Genomic DNA, 27,373 nt, shown 5'->3' on the forward strand with positions numbered 1-27,373 from the left:
CATATTCAGCAACCTGAAAGCTCCCTGAACCCTCCCTTTTTGGGTTTTCATGGAGGCCTCATTACATAGGCTTTGTTCATTAAATCATTGGCCATTGGTTACAGATTCAACTTCCAGCCCCTCCCCTCTCCCCAGAGGCCAGAGGGTAGGACTGAAAGTTCCAACTCTCCAGTCACATAGTTGGTTCCCCTGGCAACCAGCCCCCATTCTTGGTGCTTTCCAAAAGTTTATTAACATAAACTCGGCTGTTGTTGAAAGTGGTTTGTTGTGAATGTTAATACACCTTTATGGATTTCATCACTGAGGAAATTCCAAGGATTTTAGAACTCCTGTGCTAGAAATCCAGAAGACCAAATATATGTTTCTTATTATAAATCACAATATTACAGCATCACAACAAATATGGGAGCTTGGTACTTTATTATCCCTGTTTACTGATGAGGAAAGCAAGGATAGGAGTAGCGTAGAAATTTGAAACAGGATTACTTGACACTGAAGACTATAAACTCAATGGCAAACTATACTGCTGTCCTGGAACTGGAAGTTGAGATTAAGAATAGTGTCCTCCCTTGAGGAAGCTGACATCTTACTGAGTTAGACCATTTACTAACGAATATAGGAAGCAAAAACTACTCCAACAGAGCATGCATGAGGTTTCATTCAGTCCAGAAGGGCCTCAGAGAGAAAGCAACACTTGAATTGAGATGTGAACATTGAAAGAAAAGAGCCTTTAGTTTTATTAAGAAACAAAGCTGATGAATAAGTTGCCTGACCACACTGAAATGTGCCATAAGGAAGAATTTTCAGGTTATGCAGCAATTTGTGTTACGCTGGTTTCCTTTGTCATTTCAGATTATTTTAAAATCTTCATAAAAATTGAATTGTACAGTTTGTAGTCCTTTATGTCTGACTTCGTTGTACATCAGTGGAATTTTTAATACGTATTTGTGGTGTTGCCTGTGTAACAAATACACTGCTTCATAATAAGGACACACCACGATTTATCTATTCACAGTAGATGGACATCTGTGTTGTTTTCAGTTCAGGGATATTATAAATAAACACTGCTATGAATATTTCGTATCTTTCTTGGATACACGTACACATTTATCTCTATTAGCAAATGAGTGGAGTTGCTGGGTCATAAGGTATGCCTATGTTTAGCTTTATTAGAAACTGCCAAATCAAGGTAGTAGTTATCAGTTCGCACTCCCTTGAAAAGTACGTAAGAGTCCCAGTTGATACAAATTTTCACCAACATTTGGTATTCTCAGTGTTTATTTTTATTTATTTTTTTAAAAAAATTAGACGTAATTGGTGTAGGGTCACTCCTTTTAGTTTTAATTTCCATTTCTCTGATGACAGTTTTGAGTGTTTTGATAAGCTTATTTGCCTTTTCAATGTCCTTTTTGGTGAAATGCCCTTTCAAGTCTTTTGCCCATTTAACAATTTGTGTTATCTGTCTTTTTCTTACTGATTTCTAAGTTTTTTAAGCTATGTCTCTCAATCTTTGCTGTGTTCCTATTGGGACTCACCTTCAACACTCAGGCAGGCAGCTTAAAACTCTGTTTAGTCTTCACTTCCTGTTTGTACAGAGTCTCAAGGTCAGTAAGAGGTGAGAACTTAGGGGCCTCTCAGGTCATTCCTGGACATGTATGCAGTCTTGGCCATACTATGCTACAAATGTGCATGACTTTCTAGATTCCCACGAGTATGTTCAAAGCCCACTTGTCAATAGCCTCTATAACTTTTCAAAGCCCACATGCAACAGCACAAGTAAGTATCAAAAAAATGTACTGATGAGCAAAGAAGTTTTTCCTTTTAAGTTTTTGTCAGTTTTTGTCTCCACTGTTATTATTGTTGCATCAGAAAGTTAAACAATTGTCACTGATCTTTTTGACAAACGCATATAGGAATTAGAAAAAGAGTAAGTGGCTTTAAAAAAAATCTTATCTGAAGATGAGTAGCAAACTTTAGCAACAGGATGCAAGCTGGAGGAAAAGGAAATATCCTATCAATAGGAGGCCCTATGTGATTCTGGATGCTATAAACTTTAACAGCAATGAAACCTGATATGCAGTTTTAAATATTCTATGTTTTTATGTGCCAGAATAAGCCATATTTTGTCAAGCATCGGATTGCCTGGGTATAAATTCTAGATCTGAGATTTAAAGTCCTTGGACAGAGTACTTAATTTCCTTGCAACTTGGTTTCCTTACATATAAAATGAGATATTAATAACACCTAAGTGGTAGGGCTGTTGTGAGGGTTAAATAAATTAACTTTTTGTAAAACATTTAGTCTCTGACACATAGGAGCACTATATAATGTTGGTTATAATTATTGGTATATTTTATTATTTTTATTGTAACAAAATCATGATCCAATACAAACTTTTATCACTTCATATTTTCGGTGCTTTGGATAATACAGGGAGCAAGTGTCCTCAAACGTAAAAAAGTAGTATAAGTTGAAGACTGCACTACATGGAAGTAGGTGTAAATCCAGAAAACGTGACCAACAGAGCAGCCTGGAGCAACAGTTAAGAGCGAGAGGCATCGAGTAACCAACAAGTTTTTAAGGACTCCCTGAGAATTCTGAGAATCATTCAGAAGAGATTTCTAAAGGCAGGATGAATCTTCAGGTATTTTATTTGGCTATTCAAAAAAAGCATGGATCATCATTCACTAGGTAGGTATTAACCTACCCTCTCCCCACTGAGGACAATCTGTAAAGCCAGTAAAATATTTTAAAGCATATTAAAGGCATTAACGAGATAAATTAGTGAAGAATAATAGAATACAAATACAAGAGAAAGCTGAAACCCAAAAAGAAGAGCTGCTTTCCTTACAGAAGATTTTCAAAGACAGACAGAAAAGCTCAATTGGTAAGGGTCTCTGGCAATCTAGGAACTAGGGTAATTCCAGTGTTCAAGCAGGATATGGGGACCGAAAAATCAATGCATCTGGTTGGTTCACCAAAAGGTTCCATCCCAGGACAAGATTTTCCAAGTTTGGCACTAATGACATTTTGAGCCAGATTATTCTTTGTTGTTGGGGGCTGTCCTGTGCATTGCATGATGTTTAGGAACATCCCTTACTTTTACCTTCTAGATGCCAGCAACAAGTCTCCCTCAACCTCGACTCTTCACCATGTTGGACAACCAAAAATATCTCTAGACATTGCTAAATGTCCTTTGAGGGACAATATCATTCCAAGTTGAAAAACACTGCCTGAGGAGGAAGGCTGATGTAAGAAGAGACTGGCCTTGGAAGGAGTTGAAGCTCAACTTCAAATCATTTCAGTTACTAAGAGTGAAGGGAAGTGATCCAAATTTTCTAGTGACTGGGAGCGTTTGACAGAAGCAAAGTCAACTTCTTAGAAGATACCAAAGAAAAATTATACTGAACAAGTTAGACAGGCAAGGAAGACTTTATTTAACACTATTGCAATAGGTGTGAGAGATTAGACTCAACTCCGCTGAAACAAAAGGGGAGAGGATTTTTAAGTGATGGGATAAGCTAGTGGAAAGTTTGTGGACAATGTTGGGTGGGATGATCAATGTGATTAGGTCATCTGTATTTGCTAATGGGTCCTTAGTTAGGCCCCTACTCTCCCACAGAAACTAGGAGGTAGGGATGTTGTCTCTTTGATTTACATTTCAAAGGGGCGGCTCTCAAGTCCTTGAGAAAGACATTCCTGAGTTGAAAAACTGACCAGAGGCTGGGAGAAGGTTTACATCTCAAAGGGGCAGAGAAACAATTTGCAATTAGAAGTTTTCTCAAGTAAATGCTTTAAGAAAAGGGAGGTCAGGAAACCTGTTTAAATTTAGTTAACATGAGGGGAACATTAAGATCAAAGAATATAGCATTCCAATTCTCAGATAATTACTACAGTTTTTCACAGAAAAAATCTAGAACTCCGCAAAAAATAACTGGGCACTTGAGTAGATAAGACAACATGAAAAGTAACAAATAGAAATAACAAGCAGCAGTTAAAGACTTTCAAGGGCTTGAGAAAATGTAATATCAGACACAGACTTTAAAATAAGTATATTCAAATGTTATTTAAATAAAATTATATTTAGCTATATATATAATTATTTCTTATACATATTTTATAATATTTAAAAATAATAGCGTATTTAAAATAAGCTCAAGCAAATAAAATACCTATATTAGAATTTGGGTTGAAATTTGAAGATAATAAAAAAGAAGAAAATGGAAATTCCAGAACAAACAACTACAATAATTAAAATTAAGATCTCAGAAGAAACTTTTCTTATTTTCTTAATCTGATAGTAGGTATTCACGCCTCCTCAAAAAAGAACAGACAATCAAGTAAGCAAAGAAAACTACAGCAAACATCATGATAATGGCAAAATGTTCAAAACTTTGTCTTTGAGGTTGAGAACAAAACAAGATACTAACCATCATCACACCTATTTAACATCATTACTGATGAGGATCAAGGCTGCCCCAGGGAGAAAAGCCCAAGGCATCCTGCCATACATACCCATATATATCATCCTCCTATATCATCCTCCAGGAAGCATAGGATGTCCTGATCTGGTCTGACCTGATTCTTATCTAAAGTTATAGGACTACCCAATAACTAGACCCCACCTACACTGATACCATTTTAATGACTGTTTTAACATAGTCTTTCCTTTGTCTTGTAAAGAGATAACTCACATACCTATGCCTCAAATTTAGCCCTACCCTCAACCCATGTCAGCAGCTCTTCACTGCCCATGGGTCCTGTCACCATGTGTATGCAGGAAGGGACCACAGGTCTCAGGGAGTTGAAAAAAGTGCGCCCACCACAGCGTGGTTTGACAAGCAGTGTGTAGGTCCACACCTGGGATCTGAACCAGTGAACCCCAGGCCACTGAAGCAGAACATGTGAACTTAACTGCTGTGCCACTGAGCAGGCCCCCAATTACAAGCATTTTTATGTGTATTATTTTAAATAGATTTTTTGTTTATCACAAAAGATATTGAGAAACATAGTTGGGTAAAGTCTTATCAGGGTTTAAGTTATTTTTTCCTAAGTAACAGATAATTCTTTCTATAACTAGAAAAAATATGAAAGGTATTATTGAGAGAGTGTGACTACTCTTGCTTCCGTTCATGAATCTGAGAATGAGGCATTACTGAAATTAAGTACCATTACCCATACACACAGGTCATATGAGAGTAAAGAATAACCAAGACTTTTTTTTCACGTCCTCTGACAGTGAACTATGTAAAACAAAAGCACTTTCTTCGGAGAAATGTCTGTTCAAGCCGTTCCTCTGTTTTTTTTTAAGCAGATTGTTGATTGATCAATTGATTGCTATTGAGTTTTAAGAATTCCTTACATATTTTAGAAGTTTACCCCTTATCAGATATATGGTTTGCAAATATTTTCTCCCATTCCTTAGGTTGCCTTTTCTGCTGATTGTTTCCTTTGCTGTGCAGGAAGTTTTTAGTTTGATGTAGTCCCACTTATCTGTTTAACATCTAAGAGGATGAAATCTTATTGTATTTATTATTTTAACTGGCTTAGCAACAATAGTTTGAGAATTCTCATATAAACATTCTTCTTTATTATTATTTTTTAATGTTGGCATGTCATTTCATCATGTAGTAGAATCACATTTATTTAACTATATCCTCAGTTTTGGACAATTAAGGGGCTTCTAATTTATCACTACTAAAAATAGCCGTTTGATGAACATTTTTGTGATTATGTCTTGCTCATGTAAGATTGTTCCTTTAAAATCCTCCGCAAAATTGTCACATCAGAGAAAAAGCATAAATCTTTTAAAGTTTTTTGATAAGTATTTTCAAACTTTTTTCCAAAAGTTAAACTAAACCAATTTATATGATCACCAGCAGTCTTTCTGGTTATATATTTTAAAACATTTCTCCAGAATTTTATTAGCATTTTAGTTTCAGTTATGACATACTGTCATGTCTGAAAATCTAGTCAAAGTTATAAAATTGAGAACAACCTTAGAAAGATCATTTCTATATTAGTATTATAAACATTTTGAATCAGTTGAATATGAACTACAGTATTTAACAGTTCAATGACATTTTATTCTTCTTAAAATACTTTTAATTTTATTGACTTCCAATTATTATGTCAAATAAGCAGGTAAAGTATTATTCCTCTTTCCAGAGGAAGAACTTGAAATTATGTTGGAATAGCCAAATAGAGCATAGATAACTGATAGTTATCTTTAGTACATATTAATTATTTGAGATGAATATATCCTATGGATTTAACATTTTAAAAATTAGCTAAAAGTTTGAATACAGAAGGAAATAAAGTAGGATATCTGTAATATGCTTCCACAGCACCCTACAGTTTCCCTTCCATAGTCTTTATCACCACCATAATTGTTTACTGTTTGTTTTACACTTAGACCACAAATTCCACAAGGCCAGTTGCCATGCTAAATTTGCTTAGTGTTTTAACTATATTGTCCACCACAGTAGTAGCTGCCTAAGAATCACTCATTGAATAAATTTTTTTTAAAAGCCCCTCAAAAGAAACCCATAAGTAAGGTACGCTATGTAGATATAGATATATTATGTAGAAATGCCACTGTTTGCCAATATTGGAGATTCAATGATGTAGTATTCCCATTTATCATAATCATCACTAACATTTAATACATCTTTGGGGTTCACTTTAGGCCAGGTACTGTTCTAAGTCCATTTTCATGTATTAACTAATTTAATTTCTAGCTAATTTTAACTAAATTTCTAACTAATTGCAACTAAAATAGCTGTCAACTGATGAGTGGCAGAGATGAAACTCAGACAATATTTCTACTTTGCTCAGGCTCTTAACAGCTACACTTTCCACTTACACATTTCATAGCACATGAATCACAAGCCACTGTTTTCTAACATGACTCAGGAGTATATTATTGTTATTGATGATAGGATATCTGAGCTTCTAAGACCATTGTTTCATTTTATAACTGTGAGAACTAAGAGACACTGAGATTAAGAAACTTCTATATTATTTATCACTAAGCAGTGTCTGGAAACCACATTTCTTTTCAATATGCCATCCTAGTGACACAGTTTAAAGATAACACATATAGTGTACATTTCCAACTTTCAGAGAAGAACATTCCAAAATGCATTCATAAAATACTTTTAAAAGTAATCAAATTTTTCCTGCGTGGAATACCCCATGAAGAGCCCAGAAATACCCATGTAGTGCCACATTTCTGTTTAATGAATTATTTTATGTAAATAACTAAAATATGTATAGCATTTCAGAATTGAACAAGATACTTTGAGAGCATTAGTTATGAGGACCTCTTATTGGAGAGAGGATGAGCTTATATTTAGGTGCTCATAAAATGACTTCAGTTGTCTCCTAATTTTTCTGTGCCTCTTCAGTAGGAGAGTGATAAACAATAAAAGAAAGGAAGAAAATGATAGAGACAAAAAATCTTAAATGACATAAATTCCCCTCAAGTCAATTAGAATATTTGCTGAATATCTGCTATATACAGAAAAATGGATATGACCCTTTTGGAAATACATATATGAAAACAAGTAGAAAAGTAAAAACCATGTTATAAAGCTGAGGTTTTACTATAGAAAAGTTCAAAAAATATTATAGTATTCTGTTTTCTGCTTTCTAGTATGGCACTTAATTTTTAGTGTATTTTAAGGAATGAACACTTCTTAGAGACTGTTGATTCTACTTTTATTTTAAACATATAAAAGCAGCTTATAATAGTACCAGATACAAAAGAAAAACAAACAAACATATACACTCTATTGCACTTAGAAAATGCTTCACATGAAGAATTGCACGTGATAGAATTAATTAGGAAAGGCACAAATCTATATTCAGAGAGTAATAGCATCATTCAGAGTTTGAACAATAGAGAATTTTTCCTGATAGAGGTTTGCTACATCACTATTGCACATTTTCTAATAGTTTTACCTCTTTTATAAATATTCCTCATGTTCTTTGCTTTTGTCTTTATCTCTGCAAAACACTATTTAAGGTTTTAAAGCCAATGAATTATGTACCATTGAAAAAGAAGAGTCTACATTGAAGAAAAAGAAAAATGAACATAAATACATGATCAAGACAATCTTTTGGGGTAAAGAAATGACAAGGATTTTGTCTAAAAAGAGAACTTCTCTAAAAAGAGAGAAATATTTCAAAGCTTAGTTCCATAAGCATTTGTCCACTTATAGATGTTTTCTGAGTTTAAAACATGCATTTAGATTGAATGTGTTAACAGTTAAAATTCTCTCTGTTTACATTCAGTTTTTAATACCACCATCTAACTCCTTCATAGAGTCCAAACGCATGAAGGACACTCATTGTTGGTAGTCATTCAACAATAAATAATAACTCTAAACCTAATTATTTCATTATTTCTGAATTTTAAAATATATAAAGTGCATCAAAAAGGTTTAAAGTCATCTTCTCATCCTTGGACATAATTATCTGTCAACCCACGACGTTTCAGCTCACGGTAGGAGTATTCCACATTGCAGATATTCCTGAAATTTCTCTCCCTTTTTCCCACAGTCTTATTTGGAAGAAGATTTCCGAAATAATACAAAGTTTTTTCACAAAGTCTTTATGGAAAACTCCTGACCGTAGAGCAGCATCACTGACACAAATTTCCTGGATTCCACGGTATAGTAGTCAATAATCAAATATGATTCCTCATTAATGGGACGGTTTGCTACATATCCAGTGTAAATTCTTGTCACATTCTGTTCTGCCGACGTCTATGCTACCCAGAAATGAACAGTTCTCAGATTCTGTAATGTTGGACCTGTCAAACAAAAAACAAACTTAGAATTATTTTCAGTTCGTCATTTCTGTTCAGTTACATGATAATAAACTTTGTGGTCTTGGTGGCCTCTGCTCTTTTTTTTTTTTTTTTTTTGCTTAGTAGGAATGCATAAGGCAAGTCTGCAGTCAAATGATCATAGACTAATCTGTAGAGACTGTAGACAAGAATTCAAAGGAATAGAATGTAGATGGACGATACAAAGCTAAGAATTTACAGCTCTATTCATTTGGTTGGCATGTCACTGGAGGAGTGACTCATGATCATTTTTGAGTTGACATATTCTTTGAGAAGAAATTGTCCAAAAGTATACACATTCCACAATCATGCATAGTAGTGCATGCAATTTGAGGGGGTTTATGGCTCCTGAAGCCTAACTGTGGCTATGGTAGCGTAGGACACATATTAAGGATTCATTTTCTAGATATTTAAATTTATTCCCCATATCAGTAAATATCATAAAAAACTATTTAGATAGATAGAAATTTATTCAACTCTGAGTTTTCAGATGGCAAAGATTAACACATAAAATATCCTTCAAACTTTAAAATGTAGTTTAATTACAGATAACGGAAATAAAGTCAGCATCTTTAATTCTGGGGCAAGTTTTCTCTCAGGTCAATAGAAGCTTCTAATTAAGTAACGAAAGTATTGCTCTTTACTCCTGTGGAGAAGAGAACTGGGAAAGAGTAAGAAGCAATTATTTTCCCAAAATTAGCTCATCAGTAAAATATAAATATGAGATTGGAAATGTTAGATTTTTTGGGGGTGTCTTCACAATTATTCTTGGAATATTTCTGAGTGTGTTACTCAATAGAATCTCGATAGAACTTGCTGAGATCAAATAACTAGAAGCATTTATTTTATGAATTCCAAGTAGATAAAAAGAAAAAACTGATAATATTAAAGCGCTTCTTTAAAAACTCCGAGGACTGTAAGCATGCAAAAGAGATTGTTAAAAGAGCACAATCTAGGGGCTGGCCCCGTGGCCAAGTGGTTAAGTTCACGCGCTCTGCTGCAGGCGGCCCAGTGTTTCGTTGGTTTGAATCCTGGGCGCGGACATGGCACTGCTCATCAAACCACGCTGAGGCAGCGTCCCACATGCCACAACTAGAAGGACCCACAACGAAGAATATACAACTATGTACTGGGGGGCTTTGGGGAGAAAAAGGAAAAATAAAATCTTTAATTAAAAAAAAAAAAAAAGAGCGCAATCTTCATATAGAAAGGAAAATGGTCTCTCTGTGCTGCCAGCCTGGGAAGGATAAAGAGACGTCTTGAAACTTACCAGTTGTTTAATTCTTTGCCATTTAACCGTTTCTGTGAATGACCAGTTTCATTTTTCACCCTAATCCAGTGTTCAGCTCTACGCACATATTGTCTTAAAAACATCTTGAAGAAAGCACAAAGGAAAAGTGTGTTAAACTATCCCTCTGGGTAAATATATCATAAATCTTTTTTCTCAAAAACTGCAATTCAAGGCATGATAGCTAAACTGATGATTTATTAGCTCTATATAAGATCAGCACATTTGGATTTCTGGCTTTTGAAGATGAGTAATCAAATTAAATTACAGGACTAAATTAAACCCTTATTTTGACCTCAGACTGATCATATGGCTTTCTGTGACTAAATTTTCTTGCATAGGAGATAAGTACAATGTTTTCACTTAGAAGGAAACAGAAGGAAACCACAGGTTAGCTGTATAAAATAAAATAGCAACATTTTATGAAATTGCTTTTGAATACTATCTTACCATTTCCTCTTCAGAATCAACGAGAGTAAGAGTAGCACCATGTTTGGAGCAAGCGTTTTGGGCCAAGGTCCAGTTTCCTGTCGTAGTGGAAGCAAAGTAGCATTTCCTCTGGTGTCTAATCCAACCACCTGAGCATAAAGAAAGTTGGCTTTCTGATGGCCTTGAGGACGTATGTTGGCCTGGACAATTGTATTGTCCCACTGAGAACAGGAAAATGGTTTGTTTTAGTAACAAAAAAAACCAAGTACCTACCCACAGTACACAAAACTGGTTAGGGGATGTTGTGCTATGCTGTGCTAGGTGATAAAGTAAAGGATGAGAGGCAAGAAGGAGAATTCTGAGAAGAGTAAGAAGAAGGCAGATTCTCACCTTATCTGATTGTTCATGTGCCTAATCATCTTTGTGCAAGGTATAAGAAATAAGAGGATGTCTCTTTGGCCACAATGCCAGAAAGCGGTAGGAAAATAGAAAAATTTTGAAAATACTCTTTGGACTAGGAAGAGTTAAGTACGTTATAAATTCCAAGTAAAGTTTTGAATCTGAATGCTGAGGTAGAGAAATTTGCAAACATAGCAGATATAACACTATATTGGAAGAAGAAGGAGAGAATAATTTGGAGGGAAGTAATTCAGAATACAGAAAGCTCTATGGCTGGGGATGTTTCATAAAATCATAAAATTCCATGTTTGTAAAAGACAAAATGCATCTTGTTATAGCTATGTGTTTTGAAAGTCATTTCACAACTGACTCTCTAGGAGCTTCTAGATACAGTCTTAATTAGCCACTCTGTGGATGGATAGTTATCCATTCTATGACCTTTGAAGTAAAAGACAAAAGATTGGCCAATTCCTGATTAACCTATGGCTTAGATATTATTTTTTTCCATTAACAATGAATGTGAAACTCACATTTCTTTTTCAAGCTAGATGTCTCTTTATTTAGAATCTAAATCAGCCCCTTTCATTCCAGATTTAAACATCTGCTCAAATGTAATTTTCTCCCACAGTAATGTATAAATCAAAGACACTTTTAGTACTTATAAAGAAGCACAAGAAAACTCAAAAAAGTATTGCATTAATCATCCAAAGAATGTGGAATTATATTTAGTAATTATTAGGAAATTTGCCATGTATGACATATGAGATGATCCTAATTTAATCAGAATTCTTAATTCATTACTAATTAATCCCTATTGATTTCAGCTGTGTAGGAATGCTTAGCGCTAAGAAACTCAATGAACTCATGAAGTGCAGACCCACCTGATAAAGCAATGAGAGATATAATTAAAACAGTGATGATGACCACATTCAGTACAGCACATGGGACAGGAACTTGAAGGCATCCTTCACGATGTGTTGCAAAATGAGGGCTGGTGGCATTGCCTGAAAAGAGAAAGTTGATGATGAAGTCAGGCAGAATACAGAAGTAAGATAATGACGTTTGATATTGCCTTGAGGTTTTAAAATAAAAAAGTAGCTATGTCTCCCCATCTGCTTTATATGAAATTTATAAGTTAATTTTCCCCCAATTTTGAGTGAATTTGGACAGTTTCTTGTTGGCTAGAAATGAAACAATCCAAGCATAATAATGAGATCATAAAATATCTCTCCAATATTCGTACTTAGTAGCTACGAAAATTCTAAATATATCATAATTTTATTGTTTTAATCACAATAAGAACTTTTCTTAAATATCTGAATACCCTAGAAGATGTATAAAAAGAGCATCTTGAGTACAATGCCTTAACTTTTCTGTAGTTACTGTTTAGAAGAGATAATGTAAATGGGGATAAATGTGGGTAATATAATACAAATATTGAATTGATATATAAATATCTACAATTACCATGACCAAAAATAAGAAAAAATGATAGTACTTTTTGGTGAAGTTCATGCAGATGTGAAGCAATTGATATTTTCATATATTATTGATGGGAGAGTAAAATGAAAAAATACATTAGAAAACTGTTTTTTACATGATTAAGTATACACCCACTCTATGATCCAGCAATTCTACTCCTACATATTTTCCCAAGAGAAATGAATATTTCTTCAAAATGCTTTGTATAAGAATGCTCATGGCAGCTTTATTCTTAAGGGCCAAATCCCAGAAACTACACAAATATCTATCAACAGGAAAATGAATAAACAAATTATTGTATATAAATACAAGGAAATTCTGCTTAGCAATTAGTGAATCTCAAAAATAAAAATGTCAAGTGAAAAAGTTCAGCCACAATTATATACCGTATATTTTCATTTATATGACGTTCAAGAATAGCCAAACTAAATTATGGTGACATAAATCAGAAAAGTTATTGCTTTTATGTGTGTTGGAAAGGTGATTTGACTCAAAAGGAGCACCGAGGAGCATTCTAGGGTGATGAAAAGTTCAAATGTTGATTGGAGTTGTAGTTATAATTGAGAAAGAAGAGAGGCAGGTTTTGTGACTCAGAGTTTGGATTTGATTTTTTCAGGGATGGGCTATCAGGATTTTTAAAATTTGGCCTCACAGGAAATATACAGTTCCCCATTATGTTCTCAAAGACTGAAATGTAAAATGGCTACTTGAATGATTTTAAAACTTACCATAAAAAATAGTCTCAAAATGCAAATATATTCTGTTTTTCAGTACAGATGACTTTCATAATTGAAAGGATGTCTATATAGGACATATCTTGAAGTTCATGTAATTTTTTTCCCTTAAAACGTTTCTCTAAAGTTAAACTGGGCAAAGATATGTTGCTTTCTTTTACTGGAATTTACTATGTACTGGATGTCAACATTAACTTTTGTCTCTTCTGAGGATTGCTTTTCCCAGCATAGATCTGCATTCAGATTTTGCAAGAGAAGCCTTTACTTCTCTCCTATCTAGTTCTATTTCTCTCAGTCTCTCAAAGCAAATCTTCCTTTTCTCACTGGTATGCAGTTATCACTGGCAGCAGCCCTTGGTAGGAAGGGTAGCAAGCTCAGAGCTCTCTGTGTAGTTTCACTTCTCACCATGTGAGAGTCAATCATGCTGCTTAGACTCAATGAAGCAATAGTTCTGTTCCTTAGCAAGGGCTAACTCATCCAAGTAACTTGTAAACTCCAGAGCCCAGCTCAGTCTGTTAGCTTGTCCAGTGGGTAAGCTGTGAAGATGACTCTCAGATTGTACTTTATATCCATTAATGAGGGCCATTGGTACTCACAGTTTGATTTATCACCTTGGTGACAAAACACTCCACTAACTGCCTACTTCTGCTCTGATTACAAGCCCTGTCCATTAATGAGAAATTGAAAGTAAGTCCACTATTACATATTGAATCACTCAAGGGTGATGCTCAATGATCGCTCATACTAATGAAGTGACTACAAGGGCAGCATACACTAAACATTTAACAGAACATTGAGATGATTGCAGTAAAAGTTAAGAATTCCTCGTCAGTCCTTCTTCTTTCAACTATGCTCTCTATTTATTGACTAGTTTTACTGTTATAATTTTTTCTTTTTGGCAGCTCAAGTGGGCCGTAAAATTATGCTTATCTGGTTACTAAAAAATGTGTGTGGCTTTTTTGTTGTCCACACTTGATTTTGTGTTCTTAAGTGACAGATGGGTTTATCAGAGGTAACTGATGCTTTTCTAAAGTAAGCCAGTCTAGTAGACACACACTCAGAAAACAAACCTTTTCTCTAGGTTGTTTCAGCTCTGCTGTTCATAACACATCCTTTTATTACCGGAGAGCTTTGCTTAAAAGTAAACTCTAGTTCTTAATTGCTAGTGTTTTTGGACACCTCATTAATTAGAGAGAAAGAAGGATAAACAAAAAAAATCAAGAAAACTTCATAGTAACAAGTTATAGGAAAACATCGGGAAAATTCTGGTAATAGGAAAACGATCTGTGGACAGAATAAAGAAATAGAAGAGAGGAAAAAGTATACAGCTAAGATGATTATATTTTGATGAAAAACAAAAGGAAGAAAAATGTCTGATTTATGCAGAATTTGCAACCAATGATTGGAAAAGTGAAATGGAAGGATTAACTGGAGGAAAAGTTTCCCATAAAAGAATATAGAAGCGGAAGGTTGCATTTTTAAGAATTCTTTCAACACATTCTACTAATAAATTACCACTGGGCACTGTAAATGTTCCGATGTGTATATGGCTGTCCTCTCAAAGATTGGAATCCTTCATTTCCAGCAACTGGAGGTTGCTGTCTTAACACAAGATGAGGCACACAGAAAGCACACAAAGATACAAAGTGAAGACAATCAAGAATGTAACTGTTTATGGGGAAATTGGTTTTTTATAAAGAAAGGCAATGCTTCCTGAAGTATTTACAGATGGATACAAAAAAATGACAGTGAGTTCACTGGGCTTGGGCAGGGCGTTTTCTAATTCCATCTGAAACATTGAGATGGTGTAAAACTGAAACAAAGTAACAGATCTTTAAACATCTGAAATTCACATTTGAGATTTCCTCTAAAGTCTTAGGTACGCTATCTTCTTGTAGATGAAGGAATATTTACTTCTTACCATTTTCTCCTTTATCCTGACTGAAATAAAATGTAACCAAGTTCTTCAAAAGACAAAGCTTCACTTTCTTCCCTAAGTACTGTTATATATCATATATAGATAGATAGTTATTACCAGTGTATAAGAAATAAGATCTGACTTACTTTGCTGTCCTCTCTCCACATGCAAGGCGCTGTTTTCTGTTATGGAACAATCTTCAGAATTCATCTTTTTTTCTAGTCAAGATTCTGTGGTTAATCCCAGGTCAAGCCAATTACAGTGAAAGTCTTTGCTGGAGTTCTTGTTCAGTCTCTGAATTGCTGAACATTTATATTCAGTTATGTTGTCTCCACCCCCTTCCGCTTACCTCCTAATCACTCATCTACGCCAGTTCTCTCTAATTTATGCTCCAGTGGCCCAGACAATTTAAAATGTGTTGTTGTGGTGAGCTGTGGGTTTTCCCTGCTGTCTGAAATGTGCTTTCTCACACCTGTAGGTGTAGCATGAAGAGAAAAGGGGGTTTTTCCCAGAATCTGAGACATCCTTCCTTAAATTCATAGAAAACACAAATAGTTTGGAGGCAGTATATTCAAGTAAAGAATTAAAAGTTAGGGATTCTTACCTTTGAGGCAGAAATAACTGGGAGAGTAATATTTCCCTGGAATCCCATTCATTCATTTAACAACTGATTTTTATTGACTATCCACTATGAACCTGACGTGGTTGGGGCTAGAATATTTATTGTCAAATAAGAATTCTAAGATCTTTATTCTCATGGATCACTCTCTGGAAGAGTTTGGGAGTCTGGAAGAGTTTTACTTAGGAACCTATAAATTGGTTTTCAGAAATGTGTCCTTCACTTCTTCCCTGGGGACTAGTTCTATTAAGATATCATTTAGTAAGTAGTTGCTTTAATAAAGTAAATAGAATCTTGTGGTCTGAAACTTCCCTTCTATGATCTAAAATTGTTTATCTTAAATTATCTGTTTCACTTATCTCATGTTAATTTTTCTGTAATATTTTACTGTCATTTAAACTGTGCCGCAGGAGATCATAGCAGCATTCTTGCTAGGCTTTAAGCCTAGGCTGATACCAGATTGTTTGTGCCTTGGAATCAAAGGCCAGAAGGGAATATTTTATAGAGCATGAAGGCAAGGGGCTTAGGAACGCCTGAGCCCTTGCAGGAACAGAACGCCGTCTGCATACCTTGCTGATTGTCCTTAAGATACTCCCCAAGTGAATGACCTGGGATGGGCTGGTGTGCTTCGGGGAGATGAAGAATAGAACCTTTGGACTTTGGCTTGCGTGTCCCTGCAGGCATGAGTTCCTGCTATCGTACATGCTTGAGATTCTTTACCCACAAATAAATATGTGGCGATCCGAGGGACCTCACCTCAGTCCTTGAGGCTGATGGTCCCCTGTCCCATTGAATAATATAGATTGTGTTCTATTAATTCCATCAGTCCCTTTGGCTGGCTGCCTAGCTGCTCTCTGCAGCAAAACTGTCTTTATTTTCCCTTGGTAATATCCTATTTTCCTATTTGCTAGATTATTCTTTTTGTATGTCTCTGAGGCTTCAGATATTTGGAGTATGATTACTATAAAAAATATATTGCCATGGTATCCATATCATCCAGATAAGTTATTAAGATGAACTCAAAATGAATGCAGAATGTCTATATATGGTGATATAAGGAGGGAATCAAAATCCCACGCTGGTTAATAATATTGATGCCAACAATTTTATCATTAATATCACTTCTTTACAGTAAAGACATTCTGTTTTCAGAATAATGCCTTTGTGAAAATGTTGTTCTTAGGTGGGTTGGAGTTATCACCTACGGGAGGTTAGTTAGGCCATCATATTTATTTGTTTACCTAAGATGTGAAGAGGTACATCTTGGTCCTAAAGGCTCTCTTTGCTTTCACTCTATTTTTCAGTCGATTTCCTAGTATGTTTTCCACATAGCAGCTGAAGGGTTGTTTTATAATTAAGTCATATCATTTTGGTGAGATGCTCAACTCTTCCCCCTTCCCACCCTCAAAGGCTTCTTGTCAAAATTACCATAAAATCCAAAGACCTTCTTACAGCTGAGAAGGCTTCATCCAGGATCTGGCCCCTGGCTCCCATTTTCCCCAGTAGCCACTGCTCTACCCAACAGTAACCTCTCTGCTGTTCCACAAATATCAAGCATACTCCTACTATGTGGTCTTTGCGTTTTCTCGAAAAGGTTCTTCCTCCATCTACTTGCCTATTTTGCTCTCCTTTTTAATTCAATTCACTCACTGTTTAACTGTCGTCTGCCCAGAGAGGTCTTCTCTTGCCTTCTGTATGTAAAATAGGACCTTATACTCTATGCCTCCACGTAACTTTTTCTCTGTATCCCTTGTCAATATGTGATATTGTATCATTGTTTATCATCTACTTTCCTTATTAGATTGTAAGCTACTGGGGGGCAAGGATTTTTTCTGACTTGACCCTTCTGTGTCTCTAACATCTGACATAGTACTGAAACCTAGTATGTACTCAGTACATGCAGTACATACTTGTTAAATGAGTGGGTAAATTAATATGAATTAATGAAAGGATATGTATAAAAACCATAAAAGTTCCAAAATATATAGTTCTACTCGGGAAGCCTTGTGGGATTGCAGGGTTGAGAAATATATGACTTTAGACTGCCCTGGATAGCAAGCAGACACCTGAATCCGCTGATGAGTGATGAAAGAGGAGTTAAGTTTGGTACTTAAGGGAATAGCTGATGCTTTTGCTAATTTCTTTGGGTTAAAGCAAATTAGATCTTAAATGTCTATTTACTCTCCTGGATTTGGGAGATTTTGGTTAATGTCCACACTCTGACACCAAGTACACATACAATGTTGTGAAGAATTCATGAGATAATATCACTCATGAATAATAATGAAAATGATAACAACTCATGATAATGTTATAAATCTGCAACATTATTTGAATTTTTCCAAGTCTGTGGGGTATAAAGAGAGAGAAAGAAAATATTCTTACACACACACTGATAATCCTTGCCCTGTGTCTTTTTCCACATGCAAAGCAGAACTTTTCAACAGCTGATTGAACAAACATAAAATCAAGGTCCAGTTATACCATTTACAAATGTACCTATTTCCCTCTAATGATTCTCATATAAGTGCGAAAATCTAATTTTCTTAGCTGGACACCAACTGCCTTTGAAGTTTGAATATTCCAGAAGAGTTAGGTAAGTTAACATTACGAATATACTATAAGTTTTATGGACAATCATCTCCTAAAATTTTCCCACTTATTCCCTATAGACCAGCTATGCTGACCTTCAATCCATTCCTTGAGAAAGCTAAACTTATTTTCATTTTGTAAGGTGTGCTCTTGCTCTTGTTCTCTTTGATCTCGGATTTTCATGGCTAACTCTTTCTTCTCATTTATATTTACTTCATATGTCACCTCCTTAACCAGGCCTTCCCTTACCACTTGTATAAATTCTCTGTCATTAGTCACAATTTATTACCTCACTCTCTTCTTTTAGTTTATAGAAAACATCGTCATCTGAAATCTTATAGTTCGTTATATATATATATAGTTTTAAAATCATCGTTATTATTATTTATTCCCTTACTGGAAAGTAAAGTCTTTAAGAGCAGGGACATGACTGTCTTATTCAACTACGAATCTCTAGTACCTGTAATAGGGCCTGGAACATTGAAGGAGTTCAACAAGTGTTCATTGGATGGATATCTGAAAGAATGTACATGAATATCCACTCAAGCATCTGTTCACTGAGCAGCTCTGGGAAACTTACACAACTCCACTGAGCCTTGGCTTTGTTATATGTAAAGTGAAAATATTAGCAACAAACATAAGGTTTTTGTGAAGAAAACCTTATAAATTAGTACATTAGTTTTCTACCACCGTGTTGGGTATATTTTAGGCCTTTAATGACACATAAAGGAATAGCAGTTTGATACAAGTCATGAAAAGAGAAAGTTCCTAATTTGATGTAAAGCGCTAAGAGACAAAACTGAGAAGTCACAGAATAACTGCTGATGTGATGCAATGTGTCTCTTGTCGTCTAGAATGCAGAGAAGAGAGGAAGCTGCAGTCTCCCACAACCACCTCTAACAGCTCTCATGGCACCAAGACACTTACTTATGTGCTCAAGGTTTCTTATTTGTTCAGCCATAATCAGGTGAATGGATATTATGCACATATATTTATATACGTCTATATTTATAGGCACATGCATATATATGCTACAGGCATTATATATGTTATGTACAATATATGTAATGTATATTATATATATGCCAATGGACACAGAAAGATGATGTCTAGGGATCTTATTTTATTTATTTATTTTGTGAGGAAGATTGTCCCTGAGCTAATATCTGTGCCAGTCTTCCACTATTTTGCATGTGGGATGCTACCACAGCATGGCTTGATGAGCAGTGTGTAGGTCTGTGCCCAGGATCCAAACCTGAAACCCCAGGCTGCTGAAGCAGAGCATGCAAACTTAACCACTACGCCACCAGGCTAACCCTAGAGATCTTATTTTTGTAAAAATTAAGTATCTTTAAACATTATGTCATTGGTTAAAATCTGTTACCTTTGTCCTAAAATCATTTTTCTCTATCTGTCTTTATGGGAGCAGTCAACGTATTCTGTTGAAATCAGCTCTTCTTTCGGTGGAAGTAGGCAGCCAGTGCAAACATAAAAACCAGCAATGTGACAGCATGGATGGACTTGAGGGCATTGAGCTAAGCGAAATACGTCAGACAGAGAAAGACAAACGTGGTATGATTTTACTCATATGTGGAAGATAACAAACGTGTAAATAAGGAGAACAGATTGGTGGTTACCAGAGGGGAAGAGGGTGGGGGCAGGGCGAAAGGGGTAAAGGGGCACACATGTGTGGTGATGGATGGAAACTAGAGTTTTAGTGGTGAATATGATGCAGTTGATATACAAGCAAAAATATAATGATTGCCATCTGAAATTTAAACAATGTTATAAACCAATGTGACCTCAATAAAATAATTTTTTAAAAGCAAACCAAATTACCAAGAATATATGTTACTAGTGGTCATCCTAGGTATCCACTGGCTCCCATGCTGCTCAAACCCTTTACAACAGCCTGAACTTTATTGAAAAATTATTTCTTCATTAATCCTCCCTCCATGTCCACAGTCATTTTTTTTCTAGTGTAAGAAATCTCCATTAGATTTGAGAAAGCAATCAACTTAAATTCCTGCAAAGAAGTGAACAATGAATAGGGGTTGGCCAGCACAGTCCTGGTTGACACCTCTTGTCCTGATGTAATTTTTAAAAGCATCCCATTTCACTTGCAAGGATGTCATCCTATGTACAATAAACTATATGCTCGTATTACTAATCAGTATTTGTTAAATCAAAGGATGGTATCTCATACGTGAAGTTACAATAAATAGGACAAAGTCAAGTGTAGAAGTCAGGATGCAGTGTGGGAGAGATTTTGGGGTTAGAGGGCGTTTCAGTTGCCTCTTGTTCATCTAAATATGGAAGCAAACTTCCTGTGTGGTCAGACTTGATGGATTCAATTCTCTAAAGCAAAGGAAGACATAAAGAAAACTAAAGAAGCAAAAGTTGTGCAAATAAACTCTTTTCGATCTCCTTATAAAACACACAGGACAAAAATATATAACTTTCAACTTTTTCAGAGATATTTTATATGTCTCATTTCATAAATAATGTATAAAAACAATAAGGGATATCCACAGGGCATAGATTATCATTAACATTTCATAGTTCAGTTGAGAAAGCTGACATTTAGAGAAATTAATGCCTGGACAAATTTGGAAGAATTCACTCAGGACACCGGAACTCAGTGCAGCTCTCCTTCGTGTTTGACCTTATATGAAGAATCCGGGGGAAGGTCCCAGGAAGGAAATGAAGTAATGTGAGCTAGATGCAAAGTGGTGCAGAGAAGACAGGATATACAGTCCTTATCAGACAGCAGCTCAGCAGGATGCTTTAGCGGCACCTGTTCACAGCGACCTCAAACTTCTGATTTAAGACAATTTCCGGAGACAAACTGTTCATCATTTTTTTTTAACTTCTTTTTTCCTTTTAGATTTAGATTTAGGTTTCTAAATGACTTTTAATTTTGGGAATCAAAGGTTTCAATTTATAATGTCTCATCCTCTTACAATAGTGCAATTATGCAAATTGGTGAAATATTTATTTTTAAATCGCAGATATGTGTGTGCTTTTCAATTGGTTACCGTAAAGGGTCAATAGAGGAAACGATGAGTAAGTGGGGGAATTTCCAGTTCTAAATACTTTCCAACCTTCTCTCATCTCTTAGTTGATGAGAGATGAATTTTCTAATTTTCTTCTTGGGTAGAATATCTCCTAAAACACAGAAATGAGCTGGTATGTTTCTTCTTCATGACTTGAGATGGTGAAGGTAAAATACAGTGTTCACATATACATAAACTTGGACTCTGAAAAATTTGACTATTTTTGAAAATAAAAGACATAAAAAGACTACAGCCCTGAGTCTCTTAATGACGGGGATACGTTCTGAGAAACGCGCTGTTAGGCAATTTCGTCGTTATGCGAACATCATAGAATGTACTTGCACAAACCTAGACAGTATCACTTACTACACACCTAGGCTATATGGTTCTAATCTTATGGGACCACAGTCATATATGTGGTCCATCATTGACCGAAATGTTGTTATGCAGCACATGACTGCATCAAAGATGAGAAATAGTGCTTAACCACACATTAGTACTTTATGTAAATTAATTCCACACTTCTTACATGTAGAGAACATTTTGGGAGAGTATTCTCAAAGATAATGGGGTGGAAACAGCAAATGTAAAGTGAAGAAATATTGGGTAGGCCAGGACTTGTACCACTAAGTGATTAAAAAAAGGTATCCATTTGTATTAGAATCTTGATAGATACACAATGAATTTGAACAGAACTGCTTCTGTTCTCCTGTGGATCTATTAGCACTGACTTACACAGTGAGAGAAAAGCCTAGGTAGAGGTATTCAGGGATTATTACCATTCTTCTGCATGGCCAATTTGAAGTCTAACTGTATTCGAATATTTCTGATGGTTTGGATTGGCCTTCACTGAGGCCAAGATATTAGGAAAGGAAAAGAGATCCCATAAAAGAGAATTCACCACAAAGTAGATTATAGAAGGGTATCTATAAAATGTATCATACTTGAGGATCAATAATTGAGAAAGCTTTCCTGTGAAATCAGAAATGAGACACGATGACCAATATTTCCAGTGGCTTTACAAAAACAATTCCCAAGGTAGTAACGCAGTAAGGATAAATAAACAATATACAAAATAAGCAGATAAGGATTGAAAAGAAGAGTCAAACATTTTAAATTCATTTTTTAAAAAGTTTTGAGATAATTGTGGATTCAAAATGCAGTTGTAAAGGATCCTTTTAAGCTTTAACCAATTTCTTCCAATGGCAACATTTTTGCAAAACTATAATACAATATCCCAACTGGGATATCAACACTGATACAGTTAAGATAGAGAACAAATCCATTACTGCATGAATCCTTTGGTTGTCCTTACAGAGAACATCCATTTCCCTCCTGGCTCTATGCTACTCCTATCTGCATCTGCCCCTGTCAGTAAGCCCTGGCAACCATTAACCTGTTCTTCATTTCCATAGTTTTGTCATTTCAAGAGTGTTATATAAATGGAATCATACAGTATGTAACCTTTTGGGATTGGCTTGTTTTTCATTCAGCATAATTCTTTGGAGATTGATCCAAGTAGTTGTGAGCAGCAATACTTAGTTCTTCTTTATTGATGGATAGTATTCCACGATATGGATGCACCACAGATGTTTAAACATTCACCCCTTTGAAGGATATTTGGATTTCTTCCAGTTTGGAGCTGTTATGAATAAAATTGTTTGCTATGAACATTTGTGTACAATCTTTGTATGAAAATATGTTTTTATTTCTCTGGAATAAATGTCCAGGGATACAAGTAATGGGTTGTTTGGTAACTGCATGTTTGATATACTAAGAAATTGCCCAGTTCTTTTAGGGTGGCTATACCATTTTACATTCCCATTAGCCATGCATGAGAGATCCAGTTTCTCCACACCCTTGCCAGTATTTGGTGTTGCCACTTTTATTATTATTCTATTAATTTTAGCCATTCCGATAGGTATGCAGTGTTATCTTATTGTGGTTTTACTTTGTATTTCTCTAATGGCTAATGGTGTTTAACATCTTTTCCTGTGCTTAGTTGCCACCTGTATGCCCTCTGCAGTGAAATGTCTGTTTGTGTCTTTTGCTCAAATCTAATTGGATTGTTTGTGGTTTTACCATTATTTTTGAAAGCCCTTTATCTATTCTAGCTACTAGATATTTACTTCCAGTCTGCACCCTCTCTTTTCATACTCTTCATGGAGTGTGAACTCTTTAGAGTTTCACAGAGTAAAGGTTTTTAATTTTGATAAGGCTGAGTTGATCAATTTTTCCTTTTATGAATTTTTTTTGTTTATGTTAAGAATTTTTTGTGGTACTGTCTTTTGTTTTAATATCAGGCTAATATAATACTAGCTTCATAAAAAGAATTGAAAATGTTCCATCTCTTTTACACAAGAGATAGTGAAAAATTAATGTTAATTCTTTAAAACTCTGGTGGAGTTCTCCAGTGAAACCATTTAGTTCTGGAGATTACTTTTTGGTGAAGTATTTAATTACAGATTCAATTTCTTCAATAGATAATAGGGCTATTTGATTATCTATTTCATGGGGGGCTGAGTTTTGGTAGTTTGTACTTTTTGAGGAATTGGCCCATTTTATCTAAGTTGATTCATTTAATCTAAGTCATATTTATATGTGTAGAGTTGTTGGTATTCCCTGATTATGCTTTTGATATATGTAGGGTCTGTACTGATATCCTGATTAATTCCTGATGTTTGTGTCTTCGCTCCATTTTGCTTTGTCAGTCTTGCTGGAGGTTTGTTAATTTAGTTGATCTATACAAGGAACCAACTTCTGTTTTTATTGAAATGTCTATTGTTTTACTTTTTCAATTTCATTGATTATTGCTCTATTTTTATAATGTTCTTCCTTCAGTTTTCTGTTGGCTTATTTGTTTTTCTTTTCCTAATTTCTTGAGTTGGAAGCCTACGTCATTGATTTGAGGCTTTACTTCTTTTATAATAAAAGTATTTGATGCTATAAATTCAGCTCTCACCACTGCCTTAGCTGTATCCCACAAATATTGATATGTTGTATTTTTATTTTCATTCAGTGCAACGTCCTTTTGAATTTTTTTGAGATTTTCTATTTTATCCATGGATAATTTAGAAATGTTTTGTTTCATTTACAAGTATTTGGAGATTTTCTTATTATCTTTCTGTTATTGATTTCCAGTTTGATTCCATTTTGGTCAGAGCAAATTCTCTGTATTCTTTCCATGCTTTTCAGTTTCATAATTTCAAGTTTGTTTTATTGCCCAGGATATGGTCTACCTTGATATATATTCATCAGTCTCTTGAAAAGAACATGTATTTTGTTCTTGTTAGGTTGAGTGTTATATAAATGTCTATTAATCTTGTTGGTTGATGGTGTTGTTGAGGTCTATATTATTGCTTACTTTATGTGTAGTTATTCTACCAATTGTTGAGAGAGGGATATTAATGTCTGTCAGTATAATTGTAGCTATGCTTTTATCTCCTTTCATTTCTATAAGTTTTCACTTCACAGAAGTCACAGCTCTGTTTTTGTTACATTCATATTTAGAATTGCTATATCTTCTTGGTGAATGAATTTCTCATTGCTCTGTATCTTCCCTCTGTCTCTGCTAAATTTTTTTACTTATAAGTCTACTTTGTCAGTTATTAAATTAGACATTTCTCTCTTTTCATTAAAGTTTTCATGATAGATTACTTTCCTCACTTTTACTTTCAACCTATGTATAACATCATAATTAAAATTAATTTCTTTTAAACAACATATGTGGGTCATGTTATTTAATCCAGTCTGTCAATTTCGGTTTTTTTAATGTTATATTCAAATCATTTGCATTCAATGTAATTATTGTTCTGTTAGGGCTTAACTTTGCCATTTTATTTTCTGATATCTGTTTATTCTTCATGTCTTATATTTCTCTGTTTTCTTTGTCCTGCCTTCCTATAGACTACTTGAACATTTTTTTAGAGTTGCCTTTTGACTTATCTATAGTGTTTTTGAATGTCTTTTATAGCGTTTTTATTCGCTGATCTAGGTGTTGCATTGTATATACACCAGAACATAGTCTACTGATATTGACATTTTACCAGTTTGAGTGAAGTACAGAAACCTTACCTCTCTTTATATTCCTTTGCCCTCCTCTACTTAAATATATTTTCCTAAGTATTTCCTCTACATATATTTAGTACCACATAAACCATCAAATGATTTGGAAAACTCAGGAGAAGAAGTCAAGTCTATTGTATTTACCCATGTTTTTGCTCTTACTGTATTCTTTCTTCTTGTCTTATGTTCAAGTGCTCCTTCTTGAAGTGTCCTATCCTGCTTACAAAACTTCCTTTAACCATTCTTTTAAGGTAGGACTGTTGGTGACAAATCTCTTAGCTTACCTTTAAAGGAGGATGTCTAGATTTCCCTTTCATTCCTGAAGGATATTTTCACTAGGTATAGGCTTCTTTTACTTCAGCACTTAAAAATGTAATGGCACTTCTATCTACCCTCCATGATTTCTCATGAGAAGTACTCTGTTGTTCAATTTGTTTTCCCCTCAGTAGGTAAAGTTTTGTTTCTGACTCTTTGATTTCAAAATGTTGTCTATGTCTTTAGTTTTTAGAAATTTGACTACAATGCGTCTTGCCATATATTTTTTTGTGTTTCCCAATGTTAGAGTTTTGTCAGATTCTTAAACATGAAACTTATGTTTTCTGACAAATTTGAGAAGATTTCAAACTTTAATTCTTAGAATACTTTCTCAGCTCCACCCTCTTTTTTCTGTCTTCTGGAACTACAGTGACATGAGATCATTTGTTATGGTCCCACAGATCTCTGAAGCTTTGTTCATTTTATTTCTAGTCTTTTTTATTTTCTTCTTGTCCAGTTTGATTAATATCTATTTTCCTATCTTCAAGTTCACCGATTTTTTCCCTCTGTCCCTTGCATTCTGCTGTTGAGCCTATTTATTTGATTTTTTTAAATTTTTTGGTTATTGTGATATTAAGTTCTAAAATTTCTATTTGGTTCTTCTTTTCATTTTCTACTTATTTGCTGAGACTTTGTTTTTCTTTGTTGAGACTTTCCATTTATTCATTTGTTTCAAATGTGTCCATAATCACTTGTTGAAGCATTTTTATGGTGGTTGTTTGAAACTCTTTGTCAGATAATTGTAACATCTAACACCTAGATCATTCTAACTTTTCTATCACCTTAGTGATTGCATCTGTTGATTGTCTTTACTCATTCAAGTTGAAATTTTTCTGGGTTTTGGAATAATGAGTGTTTTTTTAATTAAAACGTTTTGGGGGGGCATTATATTTTGGGCTCTGGATCTTGTTTAACCTTCTCTTCTAACTGGCTTCCTATGATACTTCTCAGGTAGGAAGTAGCCCATTGCTTCATTCCTGCCATATTCCCTACTCAGCCTCTGTTGATATCCAAGGGAAGAGAGAGTCTTTCTTACTACTGGCGGATACGGGAATTATAGTTCCTCATTAGACCTCTGGTGGTAATATGTATTGGCTGGAAGGAGTAGGAGTGCCTCATTACTGTTCCTTACTGTACAACTTAACCCCACCAGATATTGGTAAAAGCCCATTAGGCTTCCTCTGACACAGGTGGCAGCAATGGTTGGAGGGAGATCTCTTATTACTGCTGGGTAAGGGAGGAAGTCCAGGTTTTACACATAGTTGCCAGTGACTTCCTGGGGAAGGAGGGCACTCATTGCTGCCCAGTAAGAATGAAAGTCCTGGCTCCCTGCTTGTTTGTTTCTAATACCACACCCCCCAACTAGGAGAGGGGCAGTTGGAGTGTCTCATTATAGCCTGGCAAGTGTAGAAGCTCAGATTTGCTCCTTGGAGTTTGCTGGTGTGAATGATGGTGGGAACACACATTTTTCTGGGGTGTTTGGTTAGAGTAAAACAATCATTGTCTAAAAGTTTCCTGTTTTGCTAGGCTACCCTTTTCCTGGTCCTTCAACAAAAGGGGAGCAGGGTTTTGTGGTACAGACATTTTTCTGTTTGTACCTCTTGGCGATTCTGGGTTGCTTC

The 27,373-nt window shown here is 35.1% G+C and overlaps 1 protein-coding gene across 1 annotated transcript; it reads right to left on the minus strand.

Annotated features, from left to right (window-relative positions):
* Positions 1–7,705: 7,705 nt before the first annotated feature.
* On the minus strand, positions 7,706–15,529 carry CD69 (CD69 molecule). Its single transcript, XM_008506999.2, has 5 exons — positions 15,251–15,529; positions 11,852–11,974; positions 10,593–10,792; positions 10,125–10,228; positions 7,706–8,818 (listed from the first exon to the last, which is right to left on the minus strand). Exons 1-5 carry the CDS (start codon positions 15,312–15,314, stop codon positions 8,710–8,712), a joined length of 600 nt encoding a protein of 199 aa, XP_008505221.1. The 5' UTR covers positions 15,315–15,529; the 3' UTR covers positions 7,706–8,709.
* Between the last annotated feature and the right edge of the window lie 11,844 nt (positions 15,530–27,373).

This window comes from Equus przewalskii, chromosome 5, assembly GCF_037783145.1.
Source record: "Equus przewalskii isolate Varuska chromosome 5, EquPr2, whole genome shotgun sequence".
Classification (NCBI taxonomy): domain Eukaryota; kingdom Metazoa; phylum Chordata; class Mammalia; order Perissodactyla; family Equidae; genus Equus; species Equus przewalskii.